The sequence below is a fragment of the Neophocaena asiaeorientalis genome, unplaced genomic scaffold (assembly GCF_003031525.2).
Source record: "Neophocaena asiaeorientalis asiaeorientalis breed wild unplaced genomic scaffold, Neophocaena_asiaeorientalis_V1.1 scaffold1, whole genome shotgun sequence".
NCBI classification, from domain to species: domain Eukaryota; kingdom Metazoa; phylum Chordata; class Mammalia; order Artiodactyla; family Phocoenidae; genus Neophocaena; species Neophocaena asiaeorientalis.
In genome coordinates, this window is record NW_020171981.1 from 5,026,910 (window position 1) to 5,047,457 (window position 20,548).

Sequence of the window (20,548 nt, forward strand, 5' to 3'; positions counted from 1 at the left end):
AGCTGACTGGAGGTTTTATTCATTTCTTACACTGTGAGCTTATGAGTATTTATATATGTATTGGTAACAGCATGAAATGACCAATTTGTATATACTCACTAAAGAAACCATTTTTCAACTCACTCTCAGTTTGGGAATTTTACTTCAAGGCTTCTCCTATAAACCTGAAAAAGGCTCTTTAGGTCGTTGGGGAGAAAAGGACTCTCCTAACTGACTACAGATAACTCTCTTAGCTAACTATGAGTTAGAGAGCTTTAACCTTTTTAACCTTCACTCTAGAAAAAATGGTTCTCACCTTCCTATTTCACAATTACCAGCAAGACAAACTGGAGACACTCAACAACCGGAAAGAGTCATTTAGTTCGAAAAGCAGAAAAGGAAAGTGCTCTATCAAACACACGTGGACTTCATACTCAAGGAGGAGCCAGAAAGCTCAAGGAACAAATACATTTACATATCTAGTTGCTGGTCATTCTCCTCAGCTTGAAGTTAACAGTCCTTCCAAATGCTTTCTGAAAAAATCCACAAGGAAAAAGCCAGAATTCTGACGCAAGCAGCTAAAAAATCACACATACCAAGATAGTACACAACCTTTGCTTTTAAGAAAGTAACAGGTGGAGAGCTGGGATGCCCGACAACCTTGAAGTCGCGGCACAGCTTTTCAGTCAGTCACACAGATCGCATTTGTGCAGCACCACTCCACTTGGGGATTTTTCTCACTCACCATCCTTCATACAATACAATTACGTCTACTGATACCCATCAGGGCTGGGAATTGCTACTCTCACAGCGGGGCAAAAGGACTCACCTCACAGAAGAGGGTAAGCTTGTCATCAGGGAGAAGCCCATTGGCCTCATCCAAGAGAAAATCTCTACGGATGAATTTTTTGAATCCCCAGTCTTTGCCTTGCACAAACCTATATGCCCGTTGACTCTCTGGAGTGAAAAAAAAAAAAAGTTATATTTAGGATTACTCAAAAAAACGTATCAAATCCACAATTTGTCAATATATAAAGTTGCCAGATGTGAAAATAAAGAGTCGAACAAAGATAACATTTACCCATAGCTTTGGTTTCTTCTCCCTTGGCATTCAGGATGGAGAATTTGAATTTTGCTCGAACTTCACTCTTTGGACAGCTGACCAGTAACAGGTAAAGTGACAGGTAATCTTTGCTCTCTTCATCTAGCCCTTTTGGGTTTACCCGCAAACACCTACCCAAAACAGAAAAAAAAAATGTCGAAAGCATCCATGTTTGTAGGCTCATTAAAGGACAGGAGGGAACTAGAACATCCAAATCGAGAGGGAGATGTTAAAAAAACAAAACAGACAAACAAAAAAAAAACCCCAGGCCCCATAGAGGAGATTCTGATTCAGCGAATGACTACTTGGAAATCACGTTTCTAGAGCAACCTGAGGCACCTTTTAAAAAGTAAACAATAAAGGGGCATCCTAGGATCTGACAACACATCCCCTGCATCTCTTCCTCTTTCCTCATAATCTCCCAAATCGGTCTTTTTCCCCCTAAAATATTTTAAAATTCAGCCTAGACTCAATCTATTCTAATCCTCAAACTCAGGAAAAGCAGCCCCTTATTTTGCTGGGATTGCAGTGAAAAAATTCCAGGAAAAAAAAGTCAGTGAGCCTTTCAATATCACCTTGGGAGAGAAGAAGAATTCTAGAGAAATATGTTAGTAGTAAATAATCTTTTATAGATATTTTATCAATCTGGCAATAATATTCTAAGATTAAAATAAAGGAGGCAATATGGAGGAAGCACAGACAAAAGTAAACTCCCATTACACAGGGTAGAGTTCTAAGCCAGACTTCTAAACAGAGTTAGAGATGCCAATATGTTACCAATGGATCAAAACAAAATTCAGACAGAATAGGTTCAACTCAGTTAAGTTGTAAATGTCATTAGCTGAACTGCATGTGGTTCAAACACGGCTTCTACCACATATAATACACAGGCCATATGTATCCTTAGGCCTTGCCAGTGTTATAGCACCTCTTTCAAACAGGTGGCCCAATTCAGTGCTTCTCCAGGAAGTGCATATGCCACATACATCACTACACAATTGTGCTAAAGATGCGGATTTAAATACAATGCCTAAGAATAAGTCTTCTCTCAGCACCTAGTAGTACGCTGCTTATGTACATGGCCAGAAAGTACTCAACAAAAGGAGAGTTGTTAAAACTTTTCAGTGGGATATCAGAGGTCAAAAATGGTGGTTCACAGATATGCGTTCTGGTCTTTGTAGAGAGCATATGGTTGTAACCGTAACTGCCTGCCCCTCCTCAAGAAAACACATGGTTTGGATAGGACTGACCCCCACTTCCAGATCCTATTCCCCTTGCCACAGGGATCAACTGAGGGAACCTAGATCTAAACCAATCGGTGCGTTCTTGGCCACACAGTTCAGAGGAATTTCAAAGAACTTGTGGGATGGTAGCGGGTGATGCTCATTGCTACTGCCAGTCACCCTTCAACCACAAGGGAAGCTAAGCTTGAAATGTCAAACAGTGTGGAGAGCAGGGCAGAGCAGAGAGCGATGGGGTCCTTAATCTAACCATTGGGCTGGCTGCTGGATCAAACTACCTTCAAAGACATCCTACACCATGCGCATTCCAGGTACATAAGTAAATAAATCTCCTTTATTGTTTAAAAACAGGCAATCTAAAAGTCAAGAGACATTACATTAAAATCTAGATCTCTTGCTTTTCTTGAAAAATCAGAAAATAGCGCCGGTCAGCCCTTATTCACACATGCCTCTAGTCAGCTGGAGCTGAGTAGCCACCACTTCTTTTAGAAGGACGTTCACTAGTTTGCCAAGTAGTCAACACTCGTACCACGTATGGACATTATTTACAACACTGGCTCTCTTTACTCATTTACATTACCCTACAGCCATTTGAGTTTGCTGATCCCCTGATATACTCATTGAATTAATTCAACAAATATACAGTGAGCATCTGTTATGTATCAGACACCAGGGAATACGTTAAGAACAAAACAAAGTCCCTGCCATCAAGGATCTTCCACTCTAGTCAGTATCCTGTGAAGCCAAGCAAAACAGGCAACTTATAGAAAAATTTTTATAGCTAAATGTAGTCTTCCTCACCATTTCAGTTTATCATTGGCTCCTGATGAAAAGGTTGAACTTTTAATGACTTCACCCATTTCCTCCCGGCAAAAGCTAAAGTTATTGATGGTCCACATGTAGGAGAATTTCACTACTTTGATCTGTTGATAGAAAACCAGGAAGCAATTAAACAGATAGTGGGCAACCTGTAAAACAAGGCTGGAGATCAGATAATTTTCCCCCTCCCTCCCTCTGCATAATCCCATAGGAAGACAGCACTGTTTGGCCAGCATGGAGGCTCAGCCTTTTCTGTCTCTCATCTACATTTTAAGAAATCTCACGGTGACCAACTGCTTTCATAACTTTTCTCAGCTTCTGAGAAACACTAGACGGAAAGTGAGAAAAACATGGGACAAGGTTGGGAAAGCAGGTGATTAAACCACACCTAAAATGAACCTCTGCTCAGAGCAGTTGTTTGATGATTTAGATGTTGATACCACTGCCTGGGGTCGCAATCTCAAACCTGGTTTCCCCCTAAAGTGCCCAACAGAGGAATACACTTCCATCAAGGTGGATGTAGGCAGCAGATCCAGGTTCAAAGATTCCCCTCTTTCAAGCTCCCGTGAACGCCTAGGGCATTCAGATTCCCCATGGAAAACCAAGGCATGGAAAGCTAACAAGTACTTTATCTAACTATTTGGCAGGTATGATCCAGAGAAAGCAGGAAAGCCAACGTAGAAAAGAAATCTGATTCCTTTCGTCCCCCAAAATCCTCCCAAGAAGCACCTACCTGTGTGTAACACCAGCTCTCAGCTACTGGGCCACTCGACATTTCTGCCGGAGGTGGAGGACTTGGAACCCTTGACATCGCCAGTTTGAAGGTTAAACAAGATTTCCAAAGTCAGGGGACAAAGACTTCTGTTCCTCTTCACCCTGGATGATGCAAGAAGCAAGAGAATTTTATTAGATTAATGGTATACCATCCTACTATTTCCATTTGACCTTCCAGAGACTGGAAACTTTGTCTCCTGCCTGGAATGCTCTACCCTTATCATTCAAATGGCTTCTTAGCATTCAATGTTAGCCTCAGAGAAGATCACCTAACCTAAAGCAGTCTCATCACAATGACATCACCCTATTTTGATCTTCTGCACAATACTATTTAATATTATCTTACCAAATGAGTTTACTCAAAGGGTACTTAAAGTACATCCAGGAAAAGGCTACCTAGCATGGTGAACACCACATACAGCTTTACCACTGTATGTGGGCTCCTTCCCTTGAGGGTACAAATACTTCACTCCTAAAGGAAAATTACTTTGTTACCTTTCCAAATACTGTCTCATCTTCTCCTACACTTCAGTGCAAACTTATTATTAAGAATAAATAGTCTTCTGGGCTTCCCTGGTGGCGCAGTGGTTAAGAATCCGCCTGCCAATGCAGCGGACACGGGTTCGAGCCCTGGTCCGGGAAGATCCCACATGCCTCAGAGCAACTAAGCCCGTGCACCACAACTACTGAGCCTGCGCTCTAGAGCCCGCAAGCCACAACTACTGAAGCCCACGCACCTAGAGCCCGTGCTCTGCAACAAGAGAAGCCACCGCAGTGAGAAGCCCACGTGCAGCAACGAAGAGTAGCCCCCGCTCACCACAACTAGAGAGAGCCCATGTGCAGCAACGAAGACCCAAAACAGCCAAAAACAAATTTTTGAAAAATGAATAGTCTTCTATTTATCAACCTATTGCTAGCCGCTTTCTGTAAGGGCAACATTTATCCCTTTCTTAGATGTTTTCCTTTCTCTGTATCATTAGAGATCTCTCTCCACTTACACTTCACTGGTATCTGATTTTCCAGATTCTTCTTGCTTTCTCTGTCTCTGTTCCACAGTATGGGGCTATAGGAACTCTCATACACTGCTGGTGAGACTGTAAATTATTAAGTATATCTGGGGTAGGAATTTGCCATATCTAGTAATGTTTAACCTACTTATACGTTAAGACTTAGTAATTCTACTTTTAACTCTACATGTGCTAAAGTAGTGGTTCGCAAACTTTAGGTGCATCAGGATCACTTGCTGAACAGATTGCTGGGCCCTGCCCCCCAGAGTTTTTGATTCAGAGGTTGGGCCCAAGAATTTCCATTTCTAACAAGTTCCCAGGTGACCCTGATATGCCCTGGAATAATACTTTGAGAACCACTGTCCTAGAAAAACTGCACACGGGCACAAGAAGACATGGACAAGGTCGTTCAATGTGGCAGTTTGTCTGTAGACAAACAAACTAAAAATCCATTAGGAGGGAAACAGATAACTAAATTGGGTTATTTCCATACAATGAAAAACTACTTCAGGATTTAAAAGTAATGAACTACATCTACAGCACCATGGAGATGAGTGAGATCTAACACGACACTAATGAAAAAAAGCAAGTTTTGGAATGTCACGTGCAGTACAGTATTTATGCAAATTTAAGATTTATATATTATTTACAGATATATGCATAGAGGAGAAGTGAAAAAAATCACTGACAAGCTATGTATCAGATTCATGATGGGAGAGCAAGGATGAAGAATGAAGCTGGGAAAAGAATGTAAGACATTTCAAGTTGATCTTTCATGTTTTTTTAAAAATTAGGATGACCTGAGGCAAATATGACAAATGTCTTTTAGTTTGGGATGAGAGCTATTTTAGTATATACTACCCTTTGTACTGTTCTGCTTTATCTTTAAAATATATTTTATTGGGACTTCCCTGGTGGTCCAGTGGTTAAGATTTCACCTTCCAATGCAGAGGGTGTGGGTTTGATCCCTGGTCAGGGAGCTAAGATACCAACCACATGCCTCTCGGCCAAAAAAATCAAAACATAAAACAGAAACAATACTGTAACAAATTCAATAAAGACTTTAAAAACGATCCACATCAAAAAAAAAACTTAAATACAATAAAATATATTTTATTAATTGTGGGAACAGTGTAAGGATGTACTTACTCCACCATATCATACATTGTCTGGTTTACAATATACAAGGGAGAAATTTCTTTCCTGAACACCTGCTCTGTCTTTAGCTATGGACAGACAATATGAAACTATATCTGATAATGCTGCTCTCTTTGCTTGGCTACTAGGAAGCCCTGAGACAAATCTGACCCATCTCTTGAAACTACAGGCTCATATGCTCATTCTACATGCTATACTCTATACAGGCTCATATGATCCCTCTACTATAGCTTTATTATTATTTTATTTTATTATTTTTTGGCTGCATTGGGTCTCTGTTGCTGCGTGCAGGCTTTCTCTAGTTGTGGCGAGTGGAGGCTACTCTTCGTTGCTGCACGCGGGCTTCTCACTGCGGTGGTTTCTCTTGTTGCAGAGCACAGGCTCTAGTTGGGCGGGCTTCAGTAGTTGTGGCATGCGGGCTTCAGTAGCTGTGGCTTGTGGGCTTTGGAGCACAGGCTCAGCAGTTATGGCACATGGGCTAAGTTGCTCTGAGGCATGTGGGATCTTCCCGGACCAGGGATCGAACCCGTGTCCCCTGCATTGGCAGGCAGATTCTTAACTACTGCACCACCAGGGAAGTCCGAACAGCTTTATTATTTTCTTAACATTGTTATTCACTTTGCTATAATTCCCTGAACTGATTTATTTTACTGCTTGATATATTAAGTATTTCTGGGAACTGCCTCAAATCCTTCGTAGAAAGAGGTATAAATGAATATCAAAAAAAAAAATCACCCAACTCACATTCACTGGCCACTTAATAAACATGGAGGAGGAGTAATAAGATACAGTTGCACCCTCACAGAGTAATACCATCAGTATTACCAGAGTCCCCATTGGTTTTAACACTATCCTACACGTGTTTATAGTTAAAACATCCCATGTAATCACACATGAAGTTAAGTCTTACATACATGATGTGCTATTTCACTTAAACTAAGCAATGCAATGGAATTTGGGCCTCCCTGGTTTGTGCAATCCAGGATTCATGATAATATCAAGAAAAGAGACCTGTGATCAAGGTAGACTTGCATTTGATGGAAAACATATTCTCACAAAACTGTTTAATTTATCTAGTAGTGAGTAAATGCACCTTAGGCGGTTTTACAAATCCCAGTTACCATTACTGCCAGTAGGAGCCAGAATGAATTTTCAAAATTCCCAATTAAAACTATCTTTTGAGTGGGTTGGAATGAAGATGTGAATTTTACATGTTAGTTAAGAGCATAAAACTTGGCTCTGTAGGTGTGAGGTGCAGGCTCAGCTCTATATTGATAGATCATAAAATACTAATTTGAGTTTATTTTTGAAGTTTAAAAAAATACTTCAAATTTATCTAACAATTAACAAGTTAAGAATTCTCTAAGCCTAAGAAAAAGACAAGTTTAAAAACCAGTTTATTTTAATGGCTTAACTGTTGCTACTGAACCATGGTCCATTATCACAACCAGGAAAAAAATACAACCTTGGTCTTGGCCATTTTTACCTATCTTTTTTGCTTCTCACTTATTCTGTAGAGAAGTCTTTGGTTTCTTTTAAAATATCACCAACCTTTCTTCCAATTTTTAAAAGTGTCCAACCCAGCAGTCAGTAGAACTGGAGAATCGGCTTTAGACTCTGAGGAGGTCTAACCACACAATCTGCTGGGAGGGAAATCGACTAGGACAGCACAAACCTAATTAATTTCACTCACAGCAGGCACCATGGGCAAAGTGTTCATAAGCAAAGTAGCCTCCCGGTACGTGAACTCTTCAGCACTTCATGCCAACTGCCGCAGATGCCCAGCAGAAAAACAATTTTAGAAAACAGGAGGTCTATTTGAGGGTCATGGTTTGAGAACCTTTGTAGGAGACAACTAGCACCAAAATATACTGTTCCTGGCTTCAAACAAGTTAAAACAAGACTGCCCAAGTTCTCTAATGAGAAATTTATTTTCCCAGGCTTAGCAAACTTCCCAGTATGCTGACAACTCAGAGGCTGAACATATCTGTTATATACCACCATTTATTTTCCTGTTCACTCTATTAAATCCTGACAATTTCATGTTGTTTAATATAATACACAAACATGCACAAACTAGATGGCTGGGAACATGGTTTCTTGCCAAAGAATGGTTTGTTAGGGACTTTTTAAAGCCTGTAACTATTTTTTCTCTTGGTTTAAAGCCTGGTACAGTTTCCAAGTAAGGAAAAATCCCAATGTTGTAACTATTTTAAACTTGAGAGACGTTTGCATTTTCCAAAACAGAAGATGCCAAAAAGACTTGACAAAAAAAAAAAAACAAAAAACAAAAAACAAAAACCCCAAAACTATAGAAAGAGTTGGGTATATTCATTTTTGAGAAACTTTTGGGACCTCAAAGGAATGTCTGTATTTCTTCTGTTACAAGTGTCCTCAATCATATACAGCCCAGGAGGTAATAACTTCTTTCTCATTACCCCAAGGACAGATTATTACAGGTCATACTGACTTCCTCTCTTGCAAGGTTTGAATGACTTCTGAATATTTGTTATGGGTAAACTTTTTGCAGATCAATCTACTCTAACAAAACACTAAATGCACTTTTTCTTTTCTGTTTATTTTAATTTAGAGACACTTCTTAAAATGAAACCAAGGACAATCAAGAGAGACTTCAATCAGCAAAGGAAAGACGAGGGTTTATCATGTCTCATGTCTCATGTCAGGTTCATGTTTCCTAAAATTTACAAGTTAAAGATGACTGCTTTTTTAAAATTGAGATATAACTGACATGTAACATTGTATTTTTAAAAAATTCTTTAACAGAGGGAGTTAGAATTGAGTGAATCTAAAGATCAAGAAGAAAAAAGTCAATAGCCTAACAGAAAAATGCGCAAAGAACAGCCAATGGTTTACAGACATGTAAAGTATCAATGGTTCTTAAATATGTGAAAACATAAATGCAAATTAAACCACACATTAATTCACCCAGTGAATTGGCAAAAATTAAGATGTTTGATAACACTTGCCCAGGATAAGGAGAACATTTCTGATTAGAGTATAAATTGTTATAAACTTCATGAAGGGAAACGCGTGTCAGAATGAATAAGAAATGCATATACCCTTTGATCCAACAATTCCATGTCTAGAAATTTATCCTACTAATATATTTAATATGATAAATATAAAAGGTTTTTCAATGTGGCACTATGTGTAATCACAAAAACATGGAAATAACCTGAAAGTCCATCAATAAGGGATTGATTAAATAAATTATGATACAGACAATGTAATAATAAAGCTGTTTAAAAAAGGAATGGGGAAGCTCTTTCTACCTAAAGAGGCAGAAATATTTATGTATGTATGTATGTATGTATGTGTGTGTGTAAGATATCTCTGTCTGTAAAGCTACACAAGACTCTAGGGACACTGGTTACTTCCAAGGAAGGAAACTGGGTACTTGGGTGGGAAGGAGAATTTCCACTGTTCCCATTTGTACTTATTGAATTTTGAACCATGTGAATATATTACCTTTTCAAATAATGAATAAAAATATTTTAAAAGGAATTAGCAGACTTCACAATTAATTCTTCTTGGTTATGAGATGGCTTATAAGTCAGACGCTTATGAGAAACAAGACAGGAATTCTTCAGTGACTTCCACTCCTATCCAAATAAAATCTACCTTTTGTCATGACTGCCAAAGCTTCAGTGTACCTCCCTGACCTCATCTAACACTTACCCTTCTCAATCACCATGCTTTAGTCACTCAGGCCTTTAATTCTACTTGGTAAACACATCAGGCTCTTTCCTCAGCCTGGAAAGCTCTTTCTTCCCTCAGATCTTTTCACAGCTGGCTCCTTCTTGTCATTGAGCTGTCCTACCAAATGTAATATCCTCAGAGAGGTCATCCCTGACCACCAGATCTGAAGCAGTCCCCACTTCTAGCCTCTTTCATTACATTACCCTATTCAAATTTCTTTTTTAATACCACTACCTGAAATTACCTTGTTTTCATATTTTCACTTGTCTACGGTCTCTCCCACTAAAAGTTAAGCACAATGAGTGCCTAAAATGGTATCATGACAGGCACTCAATAAATATTTGTTCAATGAAATTGCTGTTGACTAACTAGACTACTGTCTTTTGGGATTATATTTTTCCTTAATGAGCTCTAGTTAAAAGATTACAGTTTGGGAGTTGCTGAATGAGTAACAGCTATAGGAATCCAAGCATACTCTTAAAACAAGAAAATATTTTAAAAAGAAAACTATCAGTTGATCTCCTATTTTGAAGAACTAATTTAATACATTCCAAAACTACATTCTTCTTTGATTAAAAAAAAAAATCCAAGAAAAGTTGGGAGAAAGAGAAGTGTGCAGGGCTAAATGGGAAGTTCTTGAACCCATAAGACAATAGCAATATAAGCACATCTTCCAGGATAAGTCGATCCTGAAAGAACCATTACAGCAGCTGTCAGAAACTGAGGACCTCTCAGTTATTTCCAGTTAAATTCTATACAGTAAAATTCCAATATACTGATAAAAATGAGGCAGATTCTTAGCATTTATTTAGATTTGATCTATAATTTTCATATCTGACATGGGGTTTGATTCCCTTAAAACTGACATGTAGAGAAACAATAATTAACATTAAATATATACACGTGTACACATGTGTACAGATATAAAGAGAGACAGGGAGACATACCTTTAAGACCATGTATAGACACATTAAGTTTTTTCTATAGCAGGCTAAGATGCAGAACTTATTTTCTACCATAGCCAAATATTTAACTAAGAGTTTAACTGTTCTTGCAACTGTTGTGTATAAGGGAAACTTAGAAGAAACTATTGTATATAAGGAAAACTCAGAAACAAGTATAGTATTACATATGCATGTTAGTACCTTTAAGGTTTTCCCAGTTTACAGATCTCTTAGGCAAGCATAGACTCTGAAATGACTGTGAGGATTAGACATGCTTTTGTACATAAAAAGGCTATTTTTCCTCCTTCTCCTCAATCTAAGTGTTACAAGATAAGAGTTTTATAGAAATACCCCAGCTAGTAAAGTTCATCCAAAGTCAAAATGAAGAGGAACAAGAGGATACATGAAAGAATTTCAAGTCGTGGAAAGCAGAGGAGTAAACAACAGACTGCTCCCACTGACTCCCAAACCTCATCATGTGCTGGCTGTTCACAGCCTTACTGCCCTTCTCTATAGGTTATAAATAACTACAAAGTGTCCTTGTCCCCAAGGAGACCTCAGCGACCGGCTCAAAGGTTAAAATATGGCATAATTCTCAATATGGATGCAACTTTTCCAGTTAGGAAAAAAAAAAATCGAAGAGCAGAAAAATTTATTGCCAATTTAAGTTAAGGGCTAGGGAATCATTCCCTCCCCCTAAAAACTATCCATTATGTAAGAGTTGTTGATTAGCACGATTCCCTACCCCAAAAATACGTCCAGGGACAGCATGCTCTGCTCCAAATGCAGAGGTCTGTCCTGGAAAGAGGTAGGTGCCATTCAACAGACTTGTAGGATTGTGTCTCCTTAGACCTTAAAAAGACTTATTGAGTTTTTGTTTTGCTTTTTAATTTAGGCACAAATGACTACATCTACATAACAACATAGAAGGAAAAAATTCCCGTCTCCACTTGGATGCAGGGTCCTGCAGCATAAACCATGATGGCTGCAACAGGCACAGGTTTCACAAGGTCTGGGTTCTTTCCATCAGGTGATGTGCTGCTGTTGTTAATTACTAACCCCCTGCTAGGGAAACAAAAAAAACCCTCCTCCAACTGCTTTAAAAAAAAAAAAAAAAAAAAAAAAGGCAGATAGGGTTCATAGGATTAAGCTTCTCCACACATTACCTTCAAAATCCATCATCTGGGAGATGTCTGAAATAGAATGACATGAATCCAGATCAGCAAACAAACCTGACTATAAAGGGGCTATTTCACTTCAAAGTGGATCTCAGTTCCAAAGGAAAACACCTTTAGAAATGAAATTAGATAGGCAGAGGCAATCAGCAACTCCTCTCTTTTCACAAATTATAATAATGTGTTGATTCCACTGAATGGCTTGGGCAAAAATCTCTGGGGCCACAAAGAGCAAACTTAGGAAAGATGAAGATTTTAACACATCCCACATGTTATCAAAGACTTCTCCTCTAGGTTGAGAAAATTTATTCTAAAACAAGAGCTGGAACAGAATTTTAAAAAAGAAGAAGGAAGAGGAAGAAGAGGGAAAAAACCTTATGGCTAAGAAGACTCTCTTTATTACATAATTATATTCCCAAGCTGTTTTGAGATTTGAGAGACAGTTTTTCACCTTCTCTCTCCCCTCAACTACAATTATGAAGAACCTTATAAAATCAAATAGTAAACAGACGAATGCCTTGGCCTTAACACAATTTAAGCATGTCTAATTTGCAAGGAATTCAGAAACAGAAGAGTCATTTCATGAAACAAATAGGCAGAGTTTGCATAACCCCACAGGATCCTCTGGCCTTTATAGAAGCCAAATTCAACAAGCAGTTCTCTTTGGCCATCGATGTTTCAGTCAAGCCATTTAAAAATATTTCTTGCTAACACAGTCTGGCTACAGAAAGGGCTCAAGGAATGCATACCAAAGAATAAATTCTAAACTGGTCTTAAGGTATATAATTTGGAATAACTTCATTAACTTAGAAGCTGAAAAGACCCACCTGCTCCAGAGGATTTGGTCTACTACAAGGGCAACCGATCCTCTTCAGCATTTACTACTACATACTATCTAGCAGTACAGAATTCGGTGTTCTCTGGAGACTCTTACCTTTATGAGTGACACTCAGACCTCTCCCTACCTATGAAAGAGAGATTGAGATATATGTATGCTTTACTCTTCTCCTTTAAGTATGGTCTTAAGTAAAGAAATCTGATGATTGTTTACATGGACCCATGTTCCTTACCTAGAAACCACCTGCAAAAAATAAATTCTCCCTTCTTCCAAAGTTATTAAAAAATAAGCCAATTTCTATGTTAATGTTAAGGTTCTAACTAAATTAAATGGGACAAAGGATGAGCAGGAAGTTCTCAGTTCAAAGTGTTCATTCCAAAATTCATGACGCAAGGAAAAAGTAAAACCACACAGGCAGACAAAACAGGGGAAAGTTAGACAGAATGTCCGTCTTAACACAATTTCCCGGCTCCCAATGATTTTTGTCAGAATTTAAAAGATTAAAATGCAATAACACCTATTTTACCCAATAAAACTGTGTAAAAACATACATAAGCATTTGAGGCAAGAATCTCATGCCACAAAGCAAAACTTTTAAGATGGTAGCCAGAATGGTAGAAACAGTTGTCTAAGTTACCCATAGAGAGATGAGCGCTAAGGTTCATACACAAAGGCAACCTGCTCAGAATCAAACTCCTTTTATATGTAGAGTAAAAGGGAGCCCATGAATTGCTTTAAGGTATCTCCTTTTATAAGCTGGAATTCAAATTTCCCTGAAGATCTTTTCTCAGGAGAAAAATAATCTTACTCTAAAGTCTCCATATCATGTATTATAAAAAAATTTAAATCCAAACATCTTTTCTCTTCTCCATCATTAGTGTAAAGCCTTATCCTGTATGTACTAGTCACCAAAGAAGATCTGAATAAATAACTATTGTTTACTCCAGGAAAGAATATTTAGAATAAAACCTCTTTTGAAACCATTTATGAAAAATGTTTCTTTAACACTGATTGTAATGCTCATTATTTTTTAAAAAAACTTACATGCTCACCTTGTATGACTTCCAACTATACATACTATCTGCACTGAAATGAAACAGTAGATTGCAGTACAAGATGTGCATTTTTTAAAGTCATGATAAATATTTCTATGCATTTCATTCCACTTCTGTCCTCATGATCTTAAACTATATTTAAAATTAAACTATGTAAAAACTCACCAAGTCAGTAGGAAGACTCTAATTTGTCTTGTCTAACAGGAAATCTTTGCTGGAAATAGAGATGATGAATCAGACTTAACAAGATTCTGAATCTCATGCAAGTCTTTACTTACTTAGGCTATTCTGAAAAGGGAAAATCTTACAAAAGCAGGTGATACATTAGCTAGGATTTACTAGTCAAAATTACCATTCTTATATCTCATCACTAGTTCTGAGAGCTCTATTTTCTAGTCATCTCTCAAAAAGATTATACTTAGAAATTAAAGTCAGAAAAATTCAAGCTAATTCCTCTAATGAACTGGCCTATGAGTACAGCAAAAATGAAATAAGTGGCTTGCCCTGTGTCAACATTTACAAGAGGGGAGTGACCATTTTTGCCAGCTACTTCACAAAATGCTAAAAGAATTACTATCAAGTTTCTACGTAAAAAAACCCTTTATAAAAAGTGCTCTGGGTTGACCAGATGGCTTCACAGGCAAATTCTATCAAACATTTAGAGAAGAGCTAACACCTATCCTTCTCAAGCTCTTCCAAAATATAGCAGAGGGAAAAACACTCCCAAACTCATTCTACGAGGCCACCATCACATCACCCTGATACCAAAACCAGACAGAGATGTCACACAAAAAAGAAAACTACAGGCCAATATCACTGATGAACACAGATGAAAAAATCCTCAACAAAAGCCTAGCAAACAGAATCCAACAGCACATTAAAAGGATCATACACCATGATCAAGTGGGGTTTATCCCAGGAATGCAAGGATTCTTCACTATATGCAAATCAATCAACGTGATAAACCATATTAACAGACTGAAGGAGAAAAACCATATGATCATCTCAACAGATGCAGAAAAAGCTTTCGACAAAATTCAACACCAATTTATGATAAAAACTCTCCAGAAAGTAGGCAAAGAGGGAACCTACCTCAACATAATAAAAGCTGTATATGACAAACCCACAGCCAACATCATTCTCAATGGTGAAAAACTGAAACCATTTCCTCTAGGATCAGGAAAAAGACAAGGTTGCCCACTCTCACCACTATTATTCAACATAGTTTTGGAAGTTTTAGCCACAGCAATCAGAGAAGAAAAGGAAATAAAAGAAATCCAAATCAGAAAAGAAAGTAAGATGGGATGAAGTGAGAGAGTAGCACTGACGTATATACACTACCAACTGTAAAACAGATAGCTAGTGGGAAGCAGCTGCATAGCACAGGGAGATCAGCTTGGTGCTCTGTGACCACCTAGAGGGGTGGGATAGGGAGGGTGGGAGGAAGGCTCAAGAGGGAGGGGATATGGGGATGTATGTATACATACAGCTGATTCACTTTGTTATACAGAAATTAACACAACATTGTAAAGTAATTATACTCCAATAAAGATGTTAAAGAAAAAAAAAGGGCTCTGGGTCAATTACACTGAAGCAAGATAACGTTGAAACAAAGCCATATATCCTATGGTTTTAATGAACAGCTGCCACACTGAGGTGGCTGTTGAAGACTGGTGAGGCATCTTAGCTAAACAACCCCCCCCTAAATAATCTAGCATAGCCTACAAAGTCACTCAAAACAGAAACAGGGATAAGAGTGGTTGCAAGGGTTCTAGGAGTATAACCTGGGCAGGAAATTCTGGTGCTATCTTCCTTTTTGTGGGAAAATGAAGTACTGCATACACTGTGGGTGATTCTTAAAAAACAGCATCTTGGGACCTCCCTGGTGGCTAGTGGTTAAGACACCACGCTCCCAGTGCTGGGGGCACGGGTTGATCCCTGGTTGGGGAACTAAGATCCCACATGCCACAAGGCGCAGCCAAGGAAATAAAAGAATTAACAATGTACTGTTAATAAACCGATAAAAAAAATTTACTATCTCCTCTTTGCTGCTTTCATTTCAAAAACAAAAACAGAATCTTTTCCTGAAAATGTAAATGCTATCTTTAACTGGTACCCTGGTACAAATAAGCTCCTCTTACTTTGGTTAACCAAGTCTAGTTACTGTCAGTAATGGAATGAGCCCTCACCAAAAACTGTACTAAACTATTGACTCTAAAACAGGACAAGTCACGATCAGAAGATTTAGAGTAGCAAGAGTCAGGCCGAATTCATTTAACAGATTATTTACTGCACACCAACTGTGTTTAAGGTTTTGGCTTCTCAGTTAATTTGCTAGAATGAACACTTTTAGGCCTAGTGGATTGGCAAAATTTAGAGTCTGACAATACTGATAAGGACTGGGAGGAACAGGAACACTTTCACACTGTTGGTAGGAAGACATATTAGTACAACCACGTTGAAAAACAGTTTTTTCTTATCTAATAAAACTAAAGATTGGGACTTCCCTGGTGGTACAGTGATTAAGTATCTGCCTGCCAATGCAGGGGACAGAGGTTTGATCCCTGGTCCAGGAAGATCCCACATGCTGCGGAGCAACTAAGCCCATGTGCCACAACTACTGAGCCCGCATGCCACAGCTACTGAAGCCCGCACGCCCTAGGGCCTGTGCTGTGCAACGAGAAGCCACCACAATGAGAAGCCCACTTGCCGCAACTAGAGAAAGCCTGAGCGCAAGAATGAAGACCCAATGCAGCCAAAAATAAATAAATAAAATTTTTAAAAATGTTAAAAAAAATTAAAGATCCATTGTTCAGTTTGTTAAAACCTAAACAATTCTACCCCCAAATACGGCCCAGAGAAAGTCCTGCACATGTCCATCAGCGGACATAAATAAGAACACGCACAGCAGCAGTGTTCCTAACAGCCAAAACATCAACAGTAGAATGGATACACAAATTGGGGTATATTCATGACAGGGTTCTACATGGCAATGAAATTACGGTTCTACGTAACAACATGGATGAACTTCACAAACATACAGTTAGACTCTGAAAGAAGACATAAAAGAACACATATAGTATTATTCCATTTAATGTATATAAAGTTCAAAAACAGACAAAACTAAGTTATATTGGTTTGCAATGAATCCTAGGTGGTAAAATCACAAAGGAAAGGAAACTACTATCACAAATGTCAGATTAGTGACACCTGGGTATGGGTTATGATCTAGAAGTAATACACAACACAGCAAGCTTCTTCTGGGTGCTGGCAATGGTATATTTCTAGGTCTAATTGGTGGTTATATAAGTACTTGCTTTTTTTTTTTTTTTTTCTTTTGCGGTACGCGGGCCTCTCACTGCTGTGGCCTCTCCCGTTGCGGAGCACAGGCTCCGGACGCGCAGGCTCCGCGGCCATGGCTCACGGGCCCAGCCGCTCCGCGGCATGTGGGATCTTCCCGGACCGGGGCACGAACCCGTGTCCCCTGCATCGGCAGGTGGACCCTCAACCACTGCGCCACCAGGGAAGCCAGTACTTGCTTTTTATAATTAAACTTTAAACTATACAGTTATGTTTTGTGTATTTTTCTATGGGTTATATTTCAAAATAAAAATGCATTAAAATAAAATCATAATCTAAAATGCATTAAATATGCAATAAAATTACCCAATAGAGTATATGTGCGTGTGTGTATGTATCTCCTCCAATGTCTGAGGGTGAATATAGTGTATTGCACAGAATATACCCTTGATGTTTATTTTTCAAAGACAGTTCAGGATGAGAACTCAGTAATAAAAGCAGGGCCACCCAGGAATGAATATCTATAGACAGGCTTTCCTATTATACATTCTTTCTCTGAATTTAAATGCAATACCTAAGATCTGCATTCCTGCGAAATTTTCGGTACTGACACAAATGTTTAAATCTATGTATGACTACTCACCAGGAGCCATTAGTTAATATCCAAATTATTATAAGATACAACCAAAAGCTTTTGAAAAAGCAAAGCCAGGACACAAGTATTTTTTGGTATTACCTTTTTAGTCTAATCATGTCCTCTGATGGAACCTCCAATGATTTCCATCTCAACTCTGAGTAAAAGCCAAAGTCCTTACAATAACTGAAAAGGCCCTGCACAATCTGGACCTCATTACCTCTCTGGCCTCATCTCCAATTATTTTCTCCGGAGTTCACTGTGTTCCAGCCACACTGGCCTTCTCTGCCGCTGTTCCTCAGACAGAATAGACTCATTCCTGCCGTAGGGCTTTGCATTTGCCCTTTCTTCTACCTGGATAACTCTTCCCCTAGATATTCTCTTGGCACACTCCCTCCCCATTGCTGGGGCTTTCCCTAATAACCACCATCTCTGCGAGGCCTTCCCTGACACCCTTAAGCATGTCATCCCCTCCCCCCCAGCCATAATCCTATTTCTCCTGCATTGCTTCATTTTTTTCTATAGCACACAAAGTCATTTACCACACTTTACCTGAGATGTAAGAAGGCAGACTCTTGTCTGTTTTGTTGCTGTACCCAGACAGTGTCTGGCAAGTGGAAGATCAGAAACAAATACTTATTTAATAAATGACTGAATTAATCTCCTCTTCTTTTGGATTTCTAGCCTTGAAAGATTAGACAATAACTTTATACATTTGAAAAAAAGAAGGCTTCCCTTTTCTGTAAGTCAAATTTATTAACAAAGTTTGTTTTACTAACAAGTTTCAGATTTGTGCTCTTATTGGTACTGAGTCACAGGTAAGACTTACAAAAAGCTGATACAAACTAAACTGTATTTTCCCCTAAAACAAATGTGCCGTGTATGTTTTAATGATGGCAATGCTGGGAGAGCCCAGAGAGACAAAAGACAAGAGCTCTCCTGTACTGCTGGTGCGGGTGTGCACTGCCATAACCACTAAGGGAATTACTCAACAAGATGTAGCAACGAAGACTGAGTGATTGCTTCCTTTATTTATACTTTTCATTAAAGTTTTTTTTTTAATGAGCATATTTTCTTTAAAGTCAGGAAAAAAGGTGTGTTAAATAAAGAATTATGCAAACAAAATATAATTTCAAGAAGAAGGTTCTTTATATTAATTTTGATGCCCACAGAAACAGTAAAGTCTTCTGTTATGTATCCAGATGAAATATCCCAAGACGGCAACTACAGTTAAAAGAAAAAATTATTTTTGACTTAGGAACTAAAACTTTTTATAGCAGAGTTTCCAGAGTGGAAGGGAAAACAAAACCCCATGGTGTTAGTATTCCACATAAGAACATACTTTTATTCTAAAGAAAGATTTAAAATAGGAACATTTCTCTGCAGCATAAAACATGGGATTGACAGGATAAAGAGCAGGTAAAGAACTCCACTCAAACTTAGTGATTACAACATAAGGAAGAAAAGTCACTGAACAATTAATTCACTGCCTACTGAGTGATTACACATACTTCTGAGTATACAGATAGAGCTTATACTTTTGGTGGAACACTTCACCTAAAATAAAGGCAGAATAAGCCTAGATCCGAAGGTTACTTTCCAACCACAATAACTTGTGACGTGAACCATATCCTAGGACATAAACAAATCTGAAAGAAAATACACAGGCACCTGATAGTCTACAGTTATATTTATTACTAAGATTTCCATTTTAAGGTCTTATCAATTACTTTTAAAAATACTCAGCACATAAATTCTTAAAGATAGTTGATATATTCAAGAAAGGAAGTCCTACTCAAACACTTCAGCTGGCGGAGTGTATTATTAGAGAAGAGTAACGGTTTTCATTTGTAACACTTTAACATTCCAAGTGCTCAAAGCTCTGAACAGGATCCACCTTTAAAGTGGGAAAAAAAAAAAAAAAAAAACCCCTAGAACATAAAAATTAAAAATACACCCTGGGACTTCCCTGGTGGCTCAGTGGTTAAGAATCCGCCTGCCTGTGCAGGGAACATGGGTTCGATACCTGGCCTGGGAAGATCCCATATGCTGTGGAGCAACTAAGCCCGTGTGCCACAACTACTGAGCCCGTGCTGTAGAGCCCGTGAGCCACAACTACTGACCCTGAGTGCCACAACTACTGAAGCCTGTCCTCCACAACAAGAAAAGCCACCGCGATGAGAAGTCCGTGCACCGCAATGAAGAGCAGCCCCCGCTCGCCGCAACTAGAGAAAGCCCGTGCACAGCAACGAAGACCCAACGCAGCCAATAAATAAGTAAATAAATTTTAAAAATACACCCAACCTCACAATAATGACTAAAGTATAGTGGATTAAAGACTCCAGAAAAAATATATAAATGAAAACTGGGACTTCCCTGGTGGTGCAGTGGTTAAGAATCCACCTGTCAAAGCAGGGGACACGGGTTCCAGCCCTGGTCCAGAAGATCCCACATGTGGTGCTGCAACTAAGCCCATGCGCAAACTACTGAGGCTGTGCTCTAGAGCCCATGAGCCACAACTACTGAAGCCCGCATGCCTAAAACCCGTGCTCCACAACAAGAGAAGCCACCACAGTGAGAAGCCCATGCACCACAATGAAGAGTAGCCCCTGCTTATCACAACTAGAGAAAGCCCGTGTCCAGCAACGAAGACCCAACACAGCCAAAATAAAAAAGAAAAGAAAACCATTGGTCATTGAAACATATGGTCCCTGAACAAAATTTATCTGTAATAATTCTAATCTAAGGTAAAGGCTTACTTTTTTTTTTTTTTTTTTTTTTTTTGGGTACGGGGGCCCTCCA

General features: G+C 38.8%; 1 protein-coding gene across 2 annotated transcripts in view; it reads right to left on the minus strand.

Annotated features, from left to right (window-relative positions):
- The window catches only part of SPOP (speckle type BTB/POZ protein), a 64,154-nt gene that overhangs the window by 16,397 nt on the left and 27,209 nt on the right, over positions 1–20,548 (minus strand). Inside the window, exons 1-5 of one of the 2 annotated variants that reach the window (XM_024743519.1) lie at positions 13,978–14,023; positions 3,875–4,017; positions 3,124–3,245; positions 1,061–1,212; positions 809–936 (exon numbers count right to left, since the gene is read on the minus strand). In XM_024743519.1, the coding sequence (XP_024599287.1) occupies positions 809–936; positions 1,061–1,212; positions 3,124–3,245; positions 3,875–3,952 (480 nt within the window). In that variant the 5' untranslated portion in view covers positions 3,953–4,017; positions 13,978–14,023. Of the gene's footprint in view, positions 1–808; positions 937–1,060; positions 1,213–3,123; positions 3,246–3,874; positions 4,018–13,977; positions 14,024–20,548 lie in introns of those variants that run through there. The other variant, XM_024743520.1, reaches the window with a different exon arrangement.